General features: G+C 36.6%; 1 protein-coding gene and 1 long non-coding RNA gene across 2 annotated transcripts; one reads left to right on the top strand and one right to left on the bottom strand.

Moving 5' to 3' along the window:
• Window positions 1-8,328: 8,328 nt before the first annotated feature.
• Window positions 8,329-10,177, top strand: LOC118437645 (methyl farnesoate epoxidase-like). The gene is made up of 3 exons (XM_035856822.1): window positions 8,329-9,023; window positions 9,085-9,226; window positions 9,820-10,177. Exons 1-3 carry the CDS (start codon window positions 8,907-8,909, stop codon window positions 9,999-10,001), a joined length of 441 nt encoding a protein of 146 aa, XP_035712715.1. The 5' UTR covers window positions 8,329-8,906; the 3' UTR covers window positions 10,002-10,177.
• Window positions 10,178-10,391: 214 nt separating this feature from the next.
• LOC118437596 lies at window positions 10,392-12,419 on the bottom strand. The gene is made up of 3 exons (XR_004836200.1): window positions 12,358-12,419; window positions 11,488-11,677; window positions 10,392-10,935 (listed from the first exon to the last, which is right to left on the bottom strand). It is a non-coding gene; the product is annotated as an uncharacterized LOC118437596 (long non-coding RNA).
• Between the last annotated feature and the right edge of the window lie 6,064 nt (window positions 12,420-18,483).

Here is an 18,483-nt window from a genome sequence, read left to right on the forward strand (position 1 = left end):
TATGTAAAATGCGTAAACTATTGTTTTCAAAAGATGTATACGAATCCACTTAAAACATTTTACATGTGAACCCGGAACAACATTTTATTTAAGATCAAAGTTTGTGACAAAATATATGTCAAAAAACCCACTCGTGGGGGTGGGGCTTGACCAATTTAAAAACTGAACAATATTGTTTTTTTTAAGTCGAGCATTTTATGTTGAAAAAATTAGCAAAATCAGTGACATGGCCCCGGATGACATTAGATCTTGGGAAATTCCAACCCTGTAGTGCAAAATAATTGTTTGAACTTTTTACCTCGCTTACACAAAATATAAATATAATCATACGTGATGGTGATTTTCGAAATCCCGAAGTAGGTCAAACCAGTGAAAACCAAAAATTCGACTTTTGACCATTGACCCCATCACCGTGACCATTTGACCTCCAAGGTCAGTTAACGAACTCCTTCCTATTACTAAAATTAGATGTCGATATTGAAAAACAGAACTAAGAAAGTTCATTCGTTCTAGCGATATCCTGCATCAAGTATCTTCAGTCCTTTCCGCTACTTAATAAACCATGGTTCGGGCTATTTGAAGCTAGCCGGAGCATAGTTTTTTAATTTGATTTTTTGGTTGGCAACCAAGTGACCATTTTTTTGGATTTTCTGGTTAAAAATTTCCTGAAAACCCCCTCGGGATTTTGGCTATATCTCGCAAAGTGTAATGAGCTATCCATCAGATTTTTTTAAACATGAAAATGAAGACTTGTTTGTTTATTCGCAAAAAAATTGAGGGATAGCTCGATACACTTTTCATGAAGTAAATTTCTAAAATTATGCATTTTTGGGCCAAATAACTAAGGATATCCTAAGGTGTTCTTTATTTTGGAATGGAGTAAAATTGATATTGTCAAGTTGGTTATCGATCTAATTGGAAGGTATTGATGTTGACCAGATGGCGTGATTTGTATCAACTTTCTCAGAAGAAATAGTGTTCCACAACAGTTGTAAGTATTTAGATAATTCCTTGTAATATTTATGGTTTGAATGAGCCAAGTCCATGTGCAAGAAATTAGTCCACGAATTCTTTTACAAGGGCGTAATTTATTTGGAAGAAAGATAAGCAGTAAGCCCCACCTTGCGGGAAATCCATATAATTTGGCCGAATACAAAGAATGAGCCTCTAGAAAACGGCAATTTCTTGTATTTCTTGCAATTTCTTGCAGTGCAGTGCAAGATATGCTGAAAAGGTGCACGAAATAAGTCACTTCTGGTAATAGTTTTGAATTAGTATCTTAAAGTTGACATGACATATTTCCTTATCTGTTAGTGGTAGTTATCATTGATAAGTATTTTCATATAGTTGCACGTTTTGAGGCACATTTTACCCCAATTTTCAGCAGGTACCATTATCACATAATCAATCGTTGGATTTCTACATCCACGCGGTTATAATTTATGCATCAAGGTTTCGCTCGTGTCAGACGATTGGATTGAAATGTGACATTATAGGGAAATATGGGAACAAGTTGTTCCGAACAACAAGTTACGCAAGGATGTGTAATTGAATAAGACCGGTCGTAACTGCATTCGTGGGCACGGGACGTACGGAAAAGATGTCGTCAAAGTTGACAAAAGTCAAGTGACCAGGTCGAAGTTGTACTCGCAGGGCAACATGTGACACGGGCCGTATGAATTAAATATCAATGAGTTACCAAATTTCGTAAAAAATGCTGACATTAATGCACGCATACACATCCCGGTTTGAGCCAGTAAAGAAAATTTAATTAAGAGTTTAGCCAACTTTGTGATTAAACCATGACATTTAGCGCACAACGAAAATGGTGTGATTACAATTTCGACCGGTCCAAATATCACTGCCCTTGTAAAGAGATTGCAAAGTTTAAGTGGAAATTACATATGTATCAAGACTCGAGTCATTGTATAAAAATATTTAGTCTTGAACATTCGATACTGTGTAGTATTATGTTTCGAAATGACTCGAAAAACATCAGAATTTCGAAATTGCTGAGTTTGCAGTGTTTGCCGTAAATAACACCTTCACGAAATTAATGCAAGAACTTGTCTGATTCACCTGTATGTGGCTGCAAGAAATGCAAGAAATATGTCCCATCTAGTCGACAATCTCGAGTATTACGCATAGTACAAAGTGCGAGCCGCTAGGCTGCGCATATTTCTTGCACTGTTTGCACCTTACATTCCTTGCAATTTCTACCTGTGGGTTGCCCAAAAAGGTGGAAAAAGTGCAAGAAGTTAAACACCGTCAGCGAAACGAAACAATACCAGCACTGTCGAAATACATGGGTGCATGCATAAATTTGCGGGTGAAAAATTAACATAAATAATGAGGTCGGTAAGGAACAACTTACATAAAAGCACATATGTAAATATGCTTCTAATATATACCTTACTTAAATTACGAATAAATAAATAACGGCATGAAATTGCTCACTAAAGATGAACTCATGCAAATTGAACAAGTCCAGTAGCTGATTTATTCCTTTCAGGTAGCTGAAAGGAATCAGCTCGTTAAACTGAAATCATTTACCGTCTCTTGGTAAAAAACAAATAATTTATGTACTTGTACAAAGTCTTCCACAAAATCTGCAAAAAAGTGGAAAATTACAACGATGATCAATAGGTAAATATATTCTAAGTGAAAATTTGCACTACTCCTGGAAAAAAGTCGTTTTGCATAAAAACTGGAATTTGCGAGTGGTGTGAATATGTACTTGTACATACTTTGGAATGGTTGTAAATTAATTTTGGCAATGCAATTACTAAAATTGCAATTTCTAAAAAAATCCCCACGTGTGGCTTTTCATACATACACGTGGGGTTAATTTTTCCGTTTTTTTCTTGTGCGAAGGTACATATGTAAATAAATTCATACATAAGTATCCACAACAATAAATAGATTTTCTGACTGGTAAACAATGTAATAGAGATTACTTTAACCTCGAATTTTTTAAATATGCACAAATTTGTATGTCGTGATTAATGATCTCTACCTCAGTTGTGAGCTAGCTTTGTGATCGTGTGGTGGCTTCTCCAGTTAAATTTCATCTCACGAAAAACAGTGGCCCTCCTCAGACAGCTCTCAAAATTTTTGCTTACTTCGCTTGGTTAGAAATTTCGTTTGTGTTAGCGAAGGTGCGCCACCACCGTCACTCGAACAACCAATCAGAGCTCGCCATTCTGCGCGAGCGAAAATCAGGGTAAGCGAGGCTCCAGAGTAGAGTTAGTGCCGCCTATTCTTCAGCTAGTTTTCTGATATTTTTCTAGTTGTTGTAAATAATTCTATAAATTCCTAAAGAAAATTTGTGTTCAACAACAATAACAAATATGCAACGTAAACAAGCACAGACATTCTCAAACGAACTAGTGTAGCGAAAAGTGTTCAGTCAGATTTGCTTCGCTAGTTCGCATAATGCAGCGAAATTTCTAACCAAGCGAAGTAAGCGAAATTTTTGAGAGCTGTCTGAGGAGGGCCAGTGTAACTTTCATTTTTTAACCTTGATACAAGTTTTCAATAATATCTGCTCATACGTATGTGCATTAAAATAGGATAAACTGTGTTAAAAAAATAAATTTGCCTACTCGAGAGGGAAACATCTACATAGCAATTTGACAACTTCCCGCCGCAGGTTTTTGTTTCAAAAATTCTTTTACAAAATGTTGTTTCTTTCAATGGCTGTTTTCTTCGTGCTATTCTGCATATACATATACATACTCGATTCAATTCGCGAGAAGTAACGTCCCACCGGGTAAGAAAATGTCTAGTTAAAAAAATTGTGCAAATTTTCATCAATGAATTTATTCTTTTTTCAGGTCCCTTCGTCGTTCCGATTCTCGGTTCCATCCCAGCAATGGGCCTGCTCAAGAAGGGAGACCTTAGATTTACCGATTTAATCAACTCGAAACCTTGGTAATTTATGCATCTCGGGTTAGAATTTCTGTCGGGTACGGGTTCCTATTCGGGTTTCGGGTTCGGTTCGGGTTCGGGTTCGGGCTCGGATGGGATTTTCCAATCCGATTGGTATTCGGGTTCGGGTTCGGATGGGAGATATTTGATTCGTAGAGTTCGGATTCGGGTTCGGATTCGAGTTCGGATGATCCGAGAACCCGAATTTATTTCAACCATCGAGAAAAAGTGGCGGGAACAAGGAAGCAATTTCCACCACCAGATTATACACATTCTGCATCGAAGAAGGTTGTGGTAAAAGTAGCTTCTTTATTTACTTGTAAAATAATCCCAAATTCTACTAATGTCATCCGCCATTGACGTTGTTAACATGAACAATAGCTCACCTGACCCATCACCAGGGTCGTCGCCTCCCGTTGGCGATGTACATGAGCGGAAGAGTACAAAAAAGAGGTCAACCATCCACCAGCATTTTACTCTTATCGAGAAAGAAAATAAGTATAAATGTAACCTCTGCCAGTAAGTTGATAATTTTTCCTTATTTAATGATAACGGTACAGGATTCAACTAATATCCTTTTTTTCAGTGTGAAATTCAGAATTGATGTAAAAACATCATCGACTGGGAACCTCAATAAGCACTATCAAAAGTTTCATGTACTTCCAGCTGGGCAAACTATAATTAAAACGAACACAAATAATAATTCTCGACAGGTATGTGTTAGGATATGCCATGCTATTTAATTATAAACAAGTTTTAATTTTTTCATGATCAGCCATTTAGTCAGCAAGAGTTTGACCGACGTGTGGTTTCGTTCATTATTCTAAAAAATCAGCCAGTTACGACAGCTGAAGATGACTCATTTGGTGACATATTTAAAATATTTTCCGAAACCCCTCGCATGATAAGTAATGATACTGTGAGACGCAGAATATTCACGTTATTCGATGAAGAGAAGGCAGCCCTTAAGTCAACATTAGAGGTTAGAATTATATCTTAAATATAAATTGGATGTATGCATATATACATATTTTACAATTTCATTGATTTAAATCGAATCGTTTTGTAGGGAGTTGGAGGAAAAATTTCTTTTATTCTAGACTGTTGGACCTCCCCTAATCAGATCCAAGGAATAGTGGCACATTGGATTAATGAAAGCTGGGAATACGAGGAGCGAGTTATCGACTTGGATATTTTGAAAGGAAAGCATACGGGAAAAAATCTCGCCTTATCGTTTTTAAAGTGTTTGGAAGAGTTTAACTTAACTCACAAGATTATGCCCGAGACTCGGGTATAAAAAGTTTGGCGGACTGTATTCTGGATGTTGTGGCAAATGGAGGGTCGGTAAGCAAGTTGTTCACTTTCATTCATAATATCGGACACTTACCAATCGAAATGAGACATTAATTCCTTTTGTAAATAAAAATGAATGAAGGATTAATCCTTTCAGATCAAAGGTGCTGAATTAATGGCATTCGTTTCATTCACTAAAAAATTATGAGAATTTATGAAATCAATATGGAACAAAGTGACTGAAGGTAATTCTTTTATTCACTGCAAAGAAAACTGCTAAAAAATTAATGCAACCAATTTTCTTGCCGGCAGAATTTAGGTGTTGCAATAAATGCAAGAAACAAACGTCATCTAGCGGTCGATCCCTGTAGTTAAATCTGCTATTAAGCATGACCCGCCAGGTGGGTTGTCTTTTTCGTATTTCAAGTGGAACATATGTACAAAATTAGCGGGAAATCAAGCATTTTTTAAAAATATTAATGAAACCCATAACTATATGCAAATCAGAATTTAATAACCTTTTAGTTCAATAAAAATATTTCCCAATATAAATATTTACAAAACTTACAATGCAGGTGTTTCTCATGTAAAACTCCGATTTTGACGAGACCTATACCAAAAAATCAAGCCAAAAATCACAAGAAACGTTTCTTTTGGCACTTTTTCTAATACTCAGGTTCGGACGTGAACCGACGTGACGAAGTGACGAAAAATGGGCCGCTCCCCCAGTGCGATTGCCACTCTCGTTCCCTTTTCACCGCTTCTCTCGCAATGACCTCACGCTCGCTCTCATTATTTTTTCTCTCGCTCACTTTCTCTCTCGCTTGACATCTAAAATAGGTTTGTGACTCATTTAAATTAAATGACATTTAATAATGTTTCATAACCTGGACATCATTAATTTTGATCCGTCGCGAATACATTAGTTTGCCTTATTTGGGATAAATTCGTTCAACGAAAAACCACAAAGTTTCCCGTATGAGAATGATCCTGCAGAAAACTGGCTGTTTTTTTGCGTACTATGTAAATAGTTTATGAAGATGATACGTGCGTAATTTTGCATAATTCTACAGGACATCTCCATATTGTACTCTGCATAAAAATATGTGTATAATTACCTGTGAATAATAAAACATAAATATCTGGAGATGTATGTACAAAACCCATACAAATACATGTCAAATATATACATATTGATAGAATTTCAAATATTAACGTTTTCATGTAGAAATTTTTACGCATAAATTTTGTGACTAATCTAGGCAAATCGTGCATATTTATTCATATTCTCTCTGCATACAAACCGGTCAATTTTCTGCAGGGTAATTCTCATACGGGAAACTTTGTGGTTTTTCGTCGTACGAATTTATCCAAATCAATCAAACTAACGTTTGTGCATTAAAAGAAGACCCAATTTTACATGCATTTCTTATTGAGAAATGGGTCTTCTATAAAAACACAAACCATAATGCATTCGCGACGAATCAAAAATTAATGCTGTTTAGATTATGAAATGTCATGACTATTAAATGTCATTTAGTGTAAATGAGTCACAAACTCGTTTTAGATGTTGAGCGAGAGAGAAAGTGAGCGAGTGAAAAAATAACGAGAGCGAGCGTGAGGTCATTGCGAGAGAAGCGGTGAAACGGGAACTGGAGTGGCAATCGCATTGGGAGAGCGCCCGTATTTCGTCACTTCGTCACGTCGGTTCTCGTCCGAACCTGAGTATTGGAAAAAGTGCCAAAAGAAACGTTTCTTGTGATTTTTGGCTTGATTTTTTGGTATAGGTCTCGTCAAAATCGGAGTTTTACATGAGAAACACCTGCATTGTTAGTAATCTATCGATAAAAATATATTTCCCTCCACAGTCGTCCTCGCATCGTACGATATCCTCCGCGAGGTGGAAAACATGGACGAATACTCGATCAAAGTGTGCAACGAGGTGAGCACGGCACGCTCCATGGGAAAAGAACTCGGCCTCATTTTCGCCGGGACGCCTCAACTTTGGACCGAAATGCGCAAATTTTCCATTCGAACCTTACGCGATTTCGGATTTGGCAAGGTTGTAAATAATTTCGTAACCAAACCAATGTTGCATAAGCTGGGCAAGTACCATTTTTGCACAAATATTTATCAGCAATTTTTATCCAGCGCCATTCCATGCAAAGCGTTATTGAGGTTGTAATTTGTGATTTGGTGAACGAATTTCGAGCCGAGATTGCAATGACTGGCGGAGTTATGAAGGTTCGGAAATTTGAGTTTATTTATCAAAATATTTACACAAAATTTTTGCACAAATAAAGCTTTTGTGCAATTTTTTTTTCAAAATCTAGATCCGAACGAATTTCATCCTCTCCGTGTTGAATGTCCTTTGGTGTATGATTGCCGGAGTGCGGTATGCCCACGATGATCCCAAATTGAAGAAACTGTTGGAAACTAATTTTACAATGATAAAAGTGCAAACTTTTATCAATCCGACACATTCGTTTCCCCGGCTGAAAAAGATTTTCCCAAAGTTCTTGAACGTTGATTATTTTTCAAAAGTTTATCAAGAATGTCATAAATACTCACAGGTGAGATACCAAAATATACAAAAGTAGTAAAAAACTTTTTTCAGATTTACTTATTACTTAAAAAAACTGGGTTGGAATGTGAACTTTACATAATAGAGAAACTGTGAAACCTGTAACAAAATCCTACATATCGCAACTAAAAAATTGTCCACTCAAAAAACACGTTTTTTCTGAAAGAATTTCCAAAATATCTATAAATTTGTAAATTTCGTAAATCTCAATATACAGAAATGTCAAATCGCCCTAATTGTTAAGGTTCCATTGATTATGGACAATTCTTGATCATATTTATTCCTATTTACTATCGGGTGGATAAGCTGATGAATTAACCTTTGCTGAATAAGGTCATGACATTTGATTGATAAGTTTGATTAAAAATTCTCACGCTTTTTCAGCAAAGTTTTCCCGAAATCTATGAAATTGTGCAAAAATTCACAACTTATGACTAATGTTCAAGATTTTGAGGCATGCGTCAATCAGTAAATAAATAAATAAATAATATAATATTTGCCAGGTGAACGAAAGTCACGCCCATTAATTCTGCTTCCAACTGTTTTCAATTTACAGAGTTTAATTGACGAACGAAAAGCAGAAGGTGCGTATCTACAAGAGCCACAAAATTACATTGATTGCTTCCTGAAAAAAATTGACAAGTCAAAAAATGAACCAAAATCTGTCTACACGAATACGAATTTTAAAAAGTACTTTTTTAAAAAGTGTTCAGAAATAGAGTGAGCTTGAGTATTTTTAACCTCGTTTAGACGAAAATTTACAAATGATGATTGAAGACTTCCTGCAAACTGGGTCAACTACGTCGGTAGGGACGCTAAATTACGGCGTGCTTTTCCGCACCCTGAATCCACGTGTTCAAGAAAGATGTCAAGCTGAGATTGATGCCGTGGTTGCGAGACATTTAGTCACTACGTTGGACGATATTGAAAAGTTGGTCAACGAATTTTTACATTTTATAAAGACCCATGCAAATTCATACGTCATAATTTATGTAAATATGTAAATACAAAATTTTTCTGTTACGTTAACATTACTTGATTACACAGTGCACAATTTCAAATTTTTAGTGATGATACATTTTTTACTGAATTTTTTGGAATGCCATACTTTCAAGCTACCATTTTGGAAACGCATCGACTAGGAAATATAGTTCCTATCCCGATTCCAAGAGTTTCTCCGGCAAATTGGACTCTTCGAGGGTATACGATTCCAAAGGTGGAAAATTTTTTCATGAAAATATTTCAGTTATATGTTTGCTTTATATTTGGTTTATCAGGACACACTCATAATTTCGAACCACTATTCGGTCCATATGGACGAAGAATATTGGGGTGACCCGAAAACCTTCCGACCAGAACGGTTCATTAACGACAAGGACGAATTCATTCGGGATAAACGCGTAGGTCAATTTGGGTTTGGTGAGTGAATTAATAATTGAATCCATGCGTATATACGTCCCAATATCTACCGTAGTTTGTTATGTATGTTCATATAACAACACTTCGTTACCGCACGGTAACTAAATTTCCTATAATCTGCACACAGTACTTGATTGCTGGCACATTTTCCACATTTCTTGCAGCGCAAGGAATTGCAAGAAATTCAGAGTGCAAGAAATGCAAGAAATATGTGGGCGCCACCTAGAATCTCACCATGTGTTCCACATAATTGTAGGGAGTATCTCCCAAATAGCTCATATTTCTTGCAATTCCTGCATTTCTTGCAGCTACCTACAGCGAAATAAAAATAATTTCCTGTAGTAATTTTCTGCAGGTGGTTTTTTCATGGCAAACACTGATCCCACAATTGTAAATTGATTCCGGCTTCGCCGAATTTCGTGCCGGTTTCTTGTCACGGTTAATTAACAAATTTTACATTGGGAGATAATTTAAAGAAATTCCATAACTACATAAATATGTAACACATTTGTACATATTTAATTTACCCTCCATGTGTTCAAGCAAAATGGTAAATGGAATATTTCCGATTTTGATATACCGCACATGCGCAGGAAAACGATACTGCATCGGAGCAACGCTGACCAATTCCGTGATTCCGATTTATATTTCCACGCTGCTGCAAAATTTCAATTTTTCCGCCCTTTCTGACTCCAAGCCACCCACGATGGAACCCGAGCTGGGCGTTATTCTATTGCCAAAAGAGTTTTCCGTTCGTGTAACGCCCAGACCTTAGCGAACAAAACATATTTACATTGTATACTTATTAAATCACGTGGGATTTGTGACGAAACATAAATTGTACCAGAATTTAAATGTTAACGTGACATAATAATTTGATTAAGAAAATGGCCGTAGCTGCAATATTTATTTTGGATGTAAACATATAGCTAAATTTCTTCAAACTTGTTTCGTCCCTAATTTTTTATACTTATGTATGTAGGTAACCTATGTATGTATGTACATATGTATGTATGCAATATAATTAATAAATTGCTAAAAATAAAGTTTGAAGTATGTGTATGTATATGTAGTTGTTCTTGAGTACCATACTGATACAATTTAAGCTTAAGAATCATACATGAATATGCAGCTAAACTCAAAGTCGAGCTACTGTGTGAGATTTTATTTATTTCGTATTAAAATACAAAGAATAGATTTTTTGTATGGTGTACATAAATTATAACATAAATCTGTCGAAAATTAACCACTTATGTACATAAATACGAACGAGTCGAACATTACATACTTAGACCTTAAGATTAGTTCAAAAAGTCCCATCCGTAGTTAACATTCGCCAGAACGTATCTAAATAATCTGGTAAAATCTATATTGTGAACATGGTCAATTTACCGTCCGTACAGCATTTATTTAAATCGTAGTACATATTTCCACCATTTACGTTTTCCTCAGGTATCCTCCTTCTTATTTACCACAGGTCTTTCTGTGATTATAGAAATTATTGTCTTGAAAGGCAACCCCACAAGTTTTGCAGCGGAACCGGTGATGAACGGCGGATTTGTGGTCGTTCAGGTTGGCCAACGAGGAAAAGGTGAGATCACACTTGGTACCCATTTTAGGCGTGTGGTTATGCATGGTGTGTGTCATTAAATGAGGAGAAGCAAATAAGGAAGCCCAAGATGGATCCTCACACTGGAAGGGGAGACGAGCTGAGGAAAAATAAATAAAACATGTACAATTAAAAAATCCGCTAAACAAATTAATTAATTAGTTGATGTATGCATGTACATCTTTGCAGCCCGAGTCAGCAAGATTTATGCCCAAACCCGTTACTACATTACATCCATCTAGATACTTTACCGAGTGTGAATCTTCAGCACAGATCCAGTTTCGGTATCCTTAAATTATCAAAAATTACACGAACATCTGAAGATGTGCACCCAGTAGGATTAGACGTCATACAAACATACCGGAATTCAAGAATAGATGCCGGGTCAAAATTTTCGGTCATAATTGGTATCGTGGTAAATCATCCGTGAAAAAATAGTCTTGACCCAGCCTATATTATAGATTTTACGGTACATTGGGTGCATACATACATACATAAATAATACGAGGAAGTAACAAATATGTACTTCGGTGTGAAACATATGTAGTTAGGCGGTGTTCGTGCTGCCCGGAAGCCGATCCACTACACATATTCGAAGTGGATCGGGCCTTGCTGAATCGGGCTAAATGAAGTCTTATAACTTAATAATTACCCGAATGGCTGTGCTGACATGCACTGTCATATCAGCCAAAACGTTCGTTTTGGCTAATAAAGCCACACTTGCCACATCCAAATTTGATCTCCTTTTCTCGTACCCAATTTGATGATACGACCTCATTCGATGCACTCTTCGTCAATCTTGTCCTCGTTTGGGACGAGTCTCCTCTTTCTGTTGGCGATATCTGAAAAAAAAATTATGAGAACGCATGTACTTATATACTTTTACTGATAAAGTACAAATTTCCATTTTCATGTTGTAACCAAATTTTATGCAGTATAAATAAATATGTAATTTATTATTATGCCAATTTTTCCAGCTTGGTTATCTTAAAATTTCTTTGCCTCCTCAGAACCACCCGGAATTAAACAAGCTACTTTGTTGGGGGGCTGTCCATCTGATACTGCCAATTTGGGTGAATTAATACGTAGGACCTTATTCGACGACACAATATAAACGACTCGTCCCCCCGGGTTGTCCTTCGGGTTGTCGTTCCCCCGGGTTGTCGTTCGGTGGCACACTAGGTAGCACCTTGGACGGCGATACAACTCGTCCCCTCTCAGAATTGACACGGTCGTCGTCTGACGTGGATGGTAGGGGATCAGCGAGAGAAATGAGTGTGTCCAAATCCCTCCCTCCAACACCAATAAACCCACCCATAGCCCTTTCGCTCGTTGTTGGTTTCAGCGGGATTCTTAAAAAGCTGAAACCAACAACGAGCGAAAGGGCTATGGGTGGGTTTATTGGTGTTGGAGGGAGGGATTTGGACACACTCATTTCTCTCGCTGTAGGGGATCGTCACCATCATCCTCATTCGTCCCAGCAAAATGGGGCCAAATGAACTCTTGCTCGACCTCGACTTACATCGTAACCCGCTGCAACTTTGACCTGACCAAGATCAATTTGTAACTTGAAAGTTGCCGCGTTCCTTGATTACCTCATCCTTCACATACTTTCCTAATTACCTATAAATATTTATAAACCTAAATTAAATATAATTCAAATAAGTCATTGCGATGTTTGTTCATACTCAAGATATGATATATTAATTAATTTTTTGTAATCTGATAAAAATATAAGAGTTTCGTCAAATCAAAAGTGAATTCTGATGACTTTTTAAACTTTGAATGTGTCAATTTGAGACATTCAAAGTTTAGATTCTTTAGTTTGTGCAAATCTGAATTTGCAAAAGTTGGCAGTTTATTTCATTGATACTATTTATGACATATTTGAATCCATCATGTATTCTCGTAAATTAATTTCGAATCCTGTCTTTGGATTAACAAACTGACAATGTACACCCGGTATACAAAAGTATTGGTTAAAGTGATAGTTGAAATATCCTGAAGTTGACATTGACCTAGATCGTTGAGGCTCCACGAACTGAAGCATCTACTCATTACCAACTAATCGCGCGTCGTCGATTTTTTTGATCACCAAAAGGTCATAGGTCAGAATTTTTTTTAATTTGAGGGGTAATTTTTTTTGATCCTTTCCATATTTTTTATTGGGTGGGAAAAGCGTTTTGAAGAAAAATGATGTGTCGTTTGACCGTGTATGATTTTTTTACGCCCACAGGAATTCTTCGACAAGAGCATGTCGAAGGGTCTAAAATCGCGAAATTCAAAAAACTGAAATACACGAAATCATATATATTACGCGGGTATGCTTTCGTATATTTCAGTTTTTTGAATTTCGCTACGGTCGCGATCTTAGACCCTTCGACATGCTCTTGTCGAAAAATTCCTGTGGGCGTAAAAAAAAATCATACACGGTCATACGACACATCATTGTTCTTCAAAACGCTTTTGCCACCCAAAAAAAAATATGGTAAGGATAAAAAAAATTATCCACGAAGTTTTGTTTTTCGACCCCTCAAATTTTTTTCAAAAAAAATCTGACCTATGACCTTTTGCTGATCAAAAAAATCGACGACGCGCGATTAGTTGGTAATGAGTAGATGCTTCAGTTCGTGGAGCCTCAACGATCTAGGTCAATGTCATCTTCAGGAAATTTCAACTATCACTTTAACCAATACTTTTGCATACCGGATGTATGTAAACTCGTGAGTGTCTGATATTCCAATTTTTGTGAATTTTGTACTTTCCGGGTAAGAAATCTTACCAAAATTTTTGTCAAATACATTTAAATTTTAAATACTTCTAAATTTACATTTTAACTTGTAGTTACTTGACGACCAGTTGCAGACAGTTACAATTTTATTTTGAATTTATTAAGGGTCGGGTCAAATTTGTTTTTGGCATAAAAAAATCTAACATGAATTTTCATTAGCAACTGAATTTTAAATGGAACGATTATGTCATGAAAACGTGAAGCTCTTACTCCGATTTTTTAATTGGCTTATCGAAACTCTCACCACGACAATTAAAATTTCGACCAATCAAACGTCGGATTGAGAGCTTCACATTTTCATGAAATAATCCTTCCATTTACAAAATTTGATTCCAACCTGCCTTGCGGATAACTTATGTCTACTTAAAACTATGTTTGTTTGATACCCTAAGGTTATGGCTACAGCGAGTACTCTATGGAATGATCGGAACACGCGTTCTTTCATTACAATTTTACTTTGTGGACTTAAAATGAGGTTGTTTTGCGAATTATTTGAAAATTTTACATTTGTGATCTTACTACGAAGGGATCTCAAAAAGTTAGTGACTACTTGTGGTGTATTTTATAAAATTAATACGAAATCAAAAATCCGATTTGCTAATGCAGGTTGAAGCGCCCCGTGCAACAGAATTTGAGGGAGAAATTGAACTGAAATTTTCAATTTCTAATGTTGCTAGGAATAATTTGACCCGATCCCTTAATAGTAGAATTTTGAATTTGTTTATTTATTTTGTAAATATGTAATATGTAACTTGTCGAGTCTCTTTATTTGTCACAATTTATTATTTTCCGTCTTAATTAGCAGTATCGCGGTTTCAATTTCAGCTGACGGGATACAGACTCGTTTACCTTGTTCATGTAACGTATGTTGTACATATGTACGGAGATGTTGGTTACATGGAAAACTTTTACATTAAGACAGTAAGTCAAATAAGAAAAAGGGGTGAGGCAAATGCTTAGTTTCTACCGTGACGGCATACCCGCAAAGTCCTCCCCAAGAAGACGCCACCATCATTATATTTATATGTATAAATACTTTCTTGTGATCCTCTTCCTTTTTTTTATATATAAAAATAAAAAGTTGCTGCTTTACTATCATCTGTCCTATGTAAGAGCTAAGTATTTCAAAATAGCATCCAAGTACGGGATTGGGGGCTCTTTCGTTTCTTACTTCCGTTGCATTTGGCTCGGTCAGGTCAGGGTATAGGATGACAAGCCTTCCCCCGGAGGATTCCCAATCCCATTAAACTCTGCGGGCGAGATACCTTGTCCTCTGAAACTTCATTTCAGGGGACAAGCATCTTGTGGGCTTGTCATCAGGGTTGCAAGTGGTATAAACCATTTTTCCCAGGACAGTGGGAAAAAATGGGAAAAATACAATTTTTACCACCCACTAAAATCAGTGGGAAATGGGAAAAATGGGAAAAATGATTTGAGGCAGTGTGAGACTGTCAAATTCCCTCAAGGGAGACCAAATTTTGTCCTTGCAGGGCATTTTTCTAATCTCTCTGCTCTCTCGTTATTTATCCAACTTCGTAAGTTAGACGGAGCAGTTTTCGGACCTACTCAGGTCTTCTGTAAGGTCACAAAGAGCTGAGCCATTATAACATAATGTAAGAAAAAAAGAAATTAAATAAAAATAAATTAAATTATTTGAAGCAATCATTGATTGATTTTTTTATAATTATATTTTTTGGACCAGTTATTACATATAATCTAAACATCTGACACAGGAGCTTAGATATAAATAACCCTGGAGCAGATTATGGTCCATGTATTAAAATTAAAGACATTTCTGCATAAGAAATGCATACAAAAATGTCTTTAATTTTAGTGCATGGACCATAGCAGAATATGACACATTTCAATAGTGTAACTAATACAAATGTAACTAAATTTATGTAAGCTGAAATCAAGCGTATACAAGAGAAAAATTGGATGAAACTGTTGACAATTTAATTTAATTAATTCCACTGACTCAGGAACAGAACCGTAAAATACTGACACAGGAGCAGTACAATTAAATTGCTGATAGGAGCAGTATGAGGGACTAAAAAGTATAATTGCGTACCTATCGTTGCGTTCATAATTTAATTAAAGTTAAATTATCTTCATACAACTAGCCGTTAAAAAATCTGCCACACAACAAAATTTTATATGAACCGCAATTAGAATGAGCCAATCAGAGAATTTTTCCCATTTTGGACGTCCAAAATTAATTTTTCCCATTTTTTCCCAATTTTTCCCACTGTCCTGGGAAATATTATTTTGGACGGGATTTATGCAACCCTGCTTGTCATAAATATTAGAATTTAAATAATTTCTTCAAAATTATTTAATCTGAATCTCTCAACTTTTTCCTACTCAAAAATGGGTCTTTTATGTATACCCAACTAGTCGTAACTTTAAACGCATCCTAATTAAGTACAAATTATTTTTATTGTAACATGCTGTGACCCCATTGTTTTTTTAGTCTTATTTGTAGTCATGGTGTCAGAGTATGAAATAATTTACTATTTTTTGAAATAAAGGGTTGAAAGTCCCTAAATAATCTATAACCCAAAAAAAAAAATAAGAAAAAAAATTATCCTGTTTCACCCAGTTTTTGGAACCCTCTGCTATAATTTTTATTTATATACATATATTTATCAGTTATAATTATTGATTAATTTTAAATTCGTACAACAAACTTACCCTCATTATAACACATATTCTTACATATGTACATACATATGTCCATACACATATACTCTGGTAAAACTGTTTTTCGTTTTTTATTGTGTTATATGTAAATATGCGTTGCTTCATATTTCCTGAATATTTCCATGCATTAATATTGCAGTATATGTTTCGTTTTAATTTCCCGTACAATAAAAACGTTTTTCACCAAGAAGTGTTTCACAAATTATTCCTACTAGACTAATTAAAATTTTGAAGTTCGAAAGGCTGACTAGCATCAACTGTAAATGTAACACTTTGTCCTCGTATTGGTGACACATTTTCCAGTCGGCTACGTTTTAATCAAAGAACTTGCAATTGTTCCAGAAGGACAAGACGCTGTAGCTGAGCATTAGATAATAGCCGTGTCTCCTCTGTTTCGAATTTTGTCAACCCTTCCTCCGCTGTTTTCCTTTTCATTACATTAGTTGGAGGCGCGGGAGGTTTCGATGTAGGATGAATATTGGATTCAGATGAGGTGAGAGGAACGGCAACTCGAGAGCTAGAAATCCCCCCAGACAAAGCCCCCTGAAAAAGAATTAGCAAATTTTAAAATATGGTAATTTAAGGAGCTGCTTGGGTCACACCTGAACCTGAGCTATAGAAGGATTGGACTTTTCTCCGATTAAGTCAGCAATTATCTTCTCCCAAGCTTTTAGCACTACTTTTTGGTTTCCCGTTCTGTTGGTATCACACTTAGTTTTTACTTGGGTCTTCATTCTGGAAATTTTCTTGGTTAGCGTAGCATTTGTGAAAGTTCGCAGCATTTGGTCCTGAAGTTTAAGAATTAATTCAGTAACTGCATTTTCTTTTCTTAGTTTCACGGCAGGAAGTTGAGATTTGTTAAGCAAGATTGGATAATCTTTTAGCAGTGTTACGAATGCAAGTTGTTTATCATCCTCTTGTCCTCCGATGATTCGATCCTCCTCCTCAATTTCCGAAAGGGTTGACATTATGATTAAGAACCTAAAACAATTAAATTATAATTGCATATATAATAATTGCATTTATTATAATTATAAAGTATAAACTAGTGGAAATTATTATCATCATACCGTAATGTAAACACAAATGACGAATCGACGGCATAAACCACACCTCGTCTGGTAATATGCTAATTAAATTTCTTAACTTAAATTTCATAAATTAAAGATAGGAGAAGAATGGACAGCCTCCTGTGTTTAAAATAACAATAATTGTTAATTTAATTAATTAATTTAAATTTCCTAAATTAAAGGTGCGGTGGCCTACTAAAGTAAGTATTGAAAGCAAAAATTTTGCCGCGATGAACTTGCGGTCGTGAAACTGAGGCAAATGCCTTTTCGCCTCGAGAAAAGGCAAAGTCATAGGCAAAAGTTTATTCATACCTCAAGGGGCATTTGCTTTCACCTTTTGCCTTTGCCTCAGGTAATAGCCTTTCCCTTTACCCCTTCCCCAGGAGGTTTTGCCTTTGTTTATTCATACCAGTGAAGGAGTCGCACAATTAAAACCCTAACCTTAAAAACGTGAAAATTCTAATGTAAAAAATATCGCAGTTAAAAAATCGCCGAAAAAGGGAAGAAAGTCTCAAAATCTACAAATAGTACATCTCCTCCAATTCCTTTCCTGGAGGAATTGTACCCAAAACTGATGCAACGTTCCCTCGTAGTACTGCGAGAGAGACCCGCTGGGGTAGAAAGGTGACAGCGTTGGGCTGTCCAGTCGTGACGGCAATCCTCTCTCCGATTTGCTTGATGAGAGACAGCCCATCTTGACCCCGGGCCCCCGTGGTCTCCATGGCAACGGGGACAAAAGTATAGCGGTCCAAGAGGAAGGCGTACCTCTTCCTCTTGATGTCGTTGGCCTTGCTGGCCGCAGCACCCTGGTGGCGCACGGTGTCCGGAAAATGGCTGGGGGCGAAAGTATCCACACAGGTAAACCCCCTAACAAGGGATTTTCCCCTTGACCACGGGACCAGCGTCATCCCATCCGGACGCTTCCCGTCAGTGGTGGAGCACCCTTTTGGCTCCCTGATGCAGGGTACTTCTGCGGAACGGAGTGCCCTGGCGATTACGTCGTTGGTTGCCTCAAGGCGGGACCAACGACCTGCGCTCCGGCGGCAGGAAAGACCGTGGTAGCCGCGGGAGGTGACCTGCGCCC

The sequence above is a fragment of the Folsomia candida genome, unplaced genomic scaffold, assembly GCF_002217175.1.
Source record: "Folsomia candida strain VU population unplaced genomic scaffold, ASM221717v1 Fcan01_Sc014, whole genome shotgun sequence".
Lineage (NCBI taxonomy): Eukaryota > Metazoa > Arthropoda > Collembola > Entomobryomorpha > Isotomidae > Folsomia > Folsomia candida.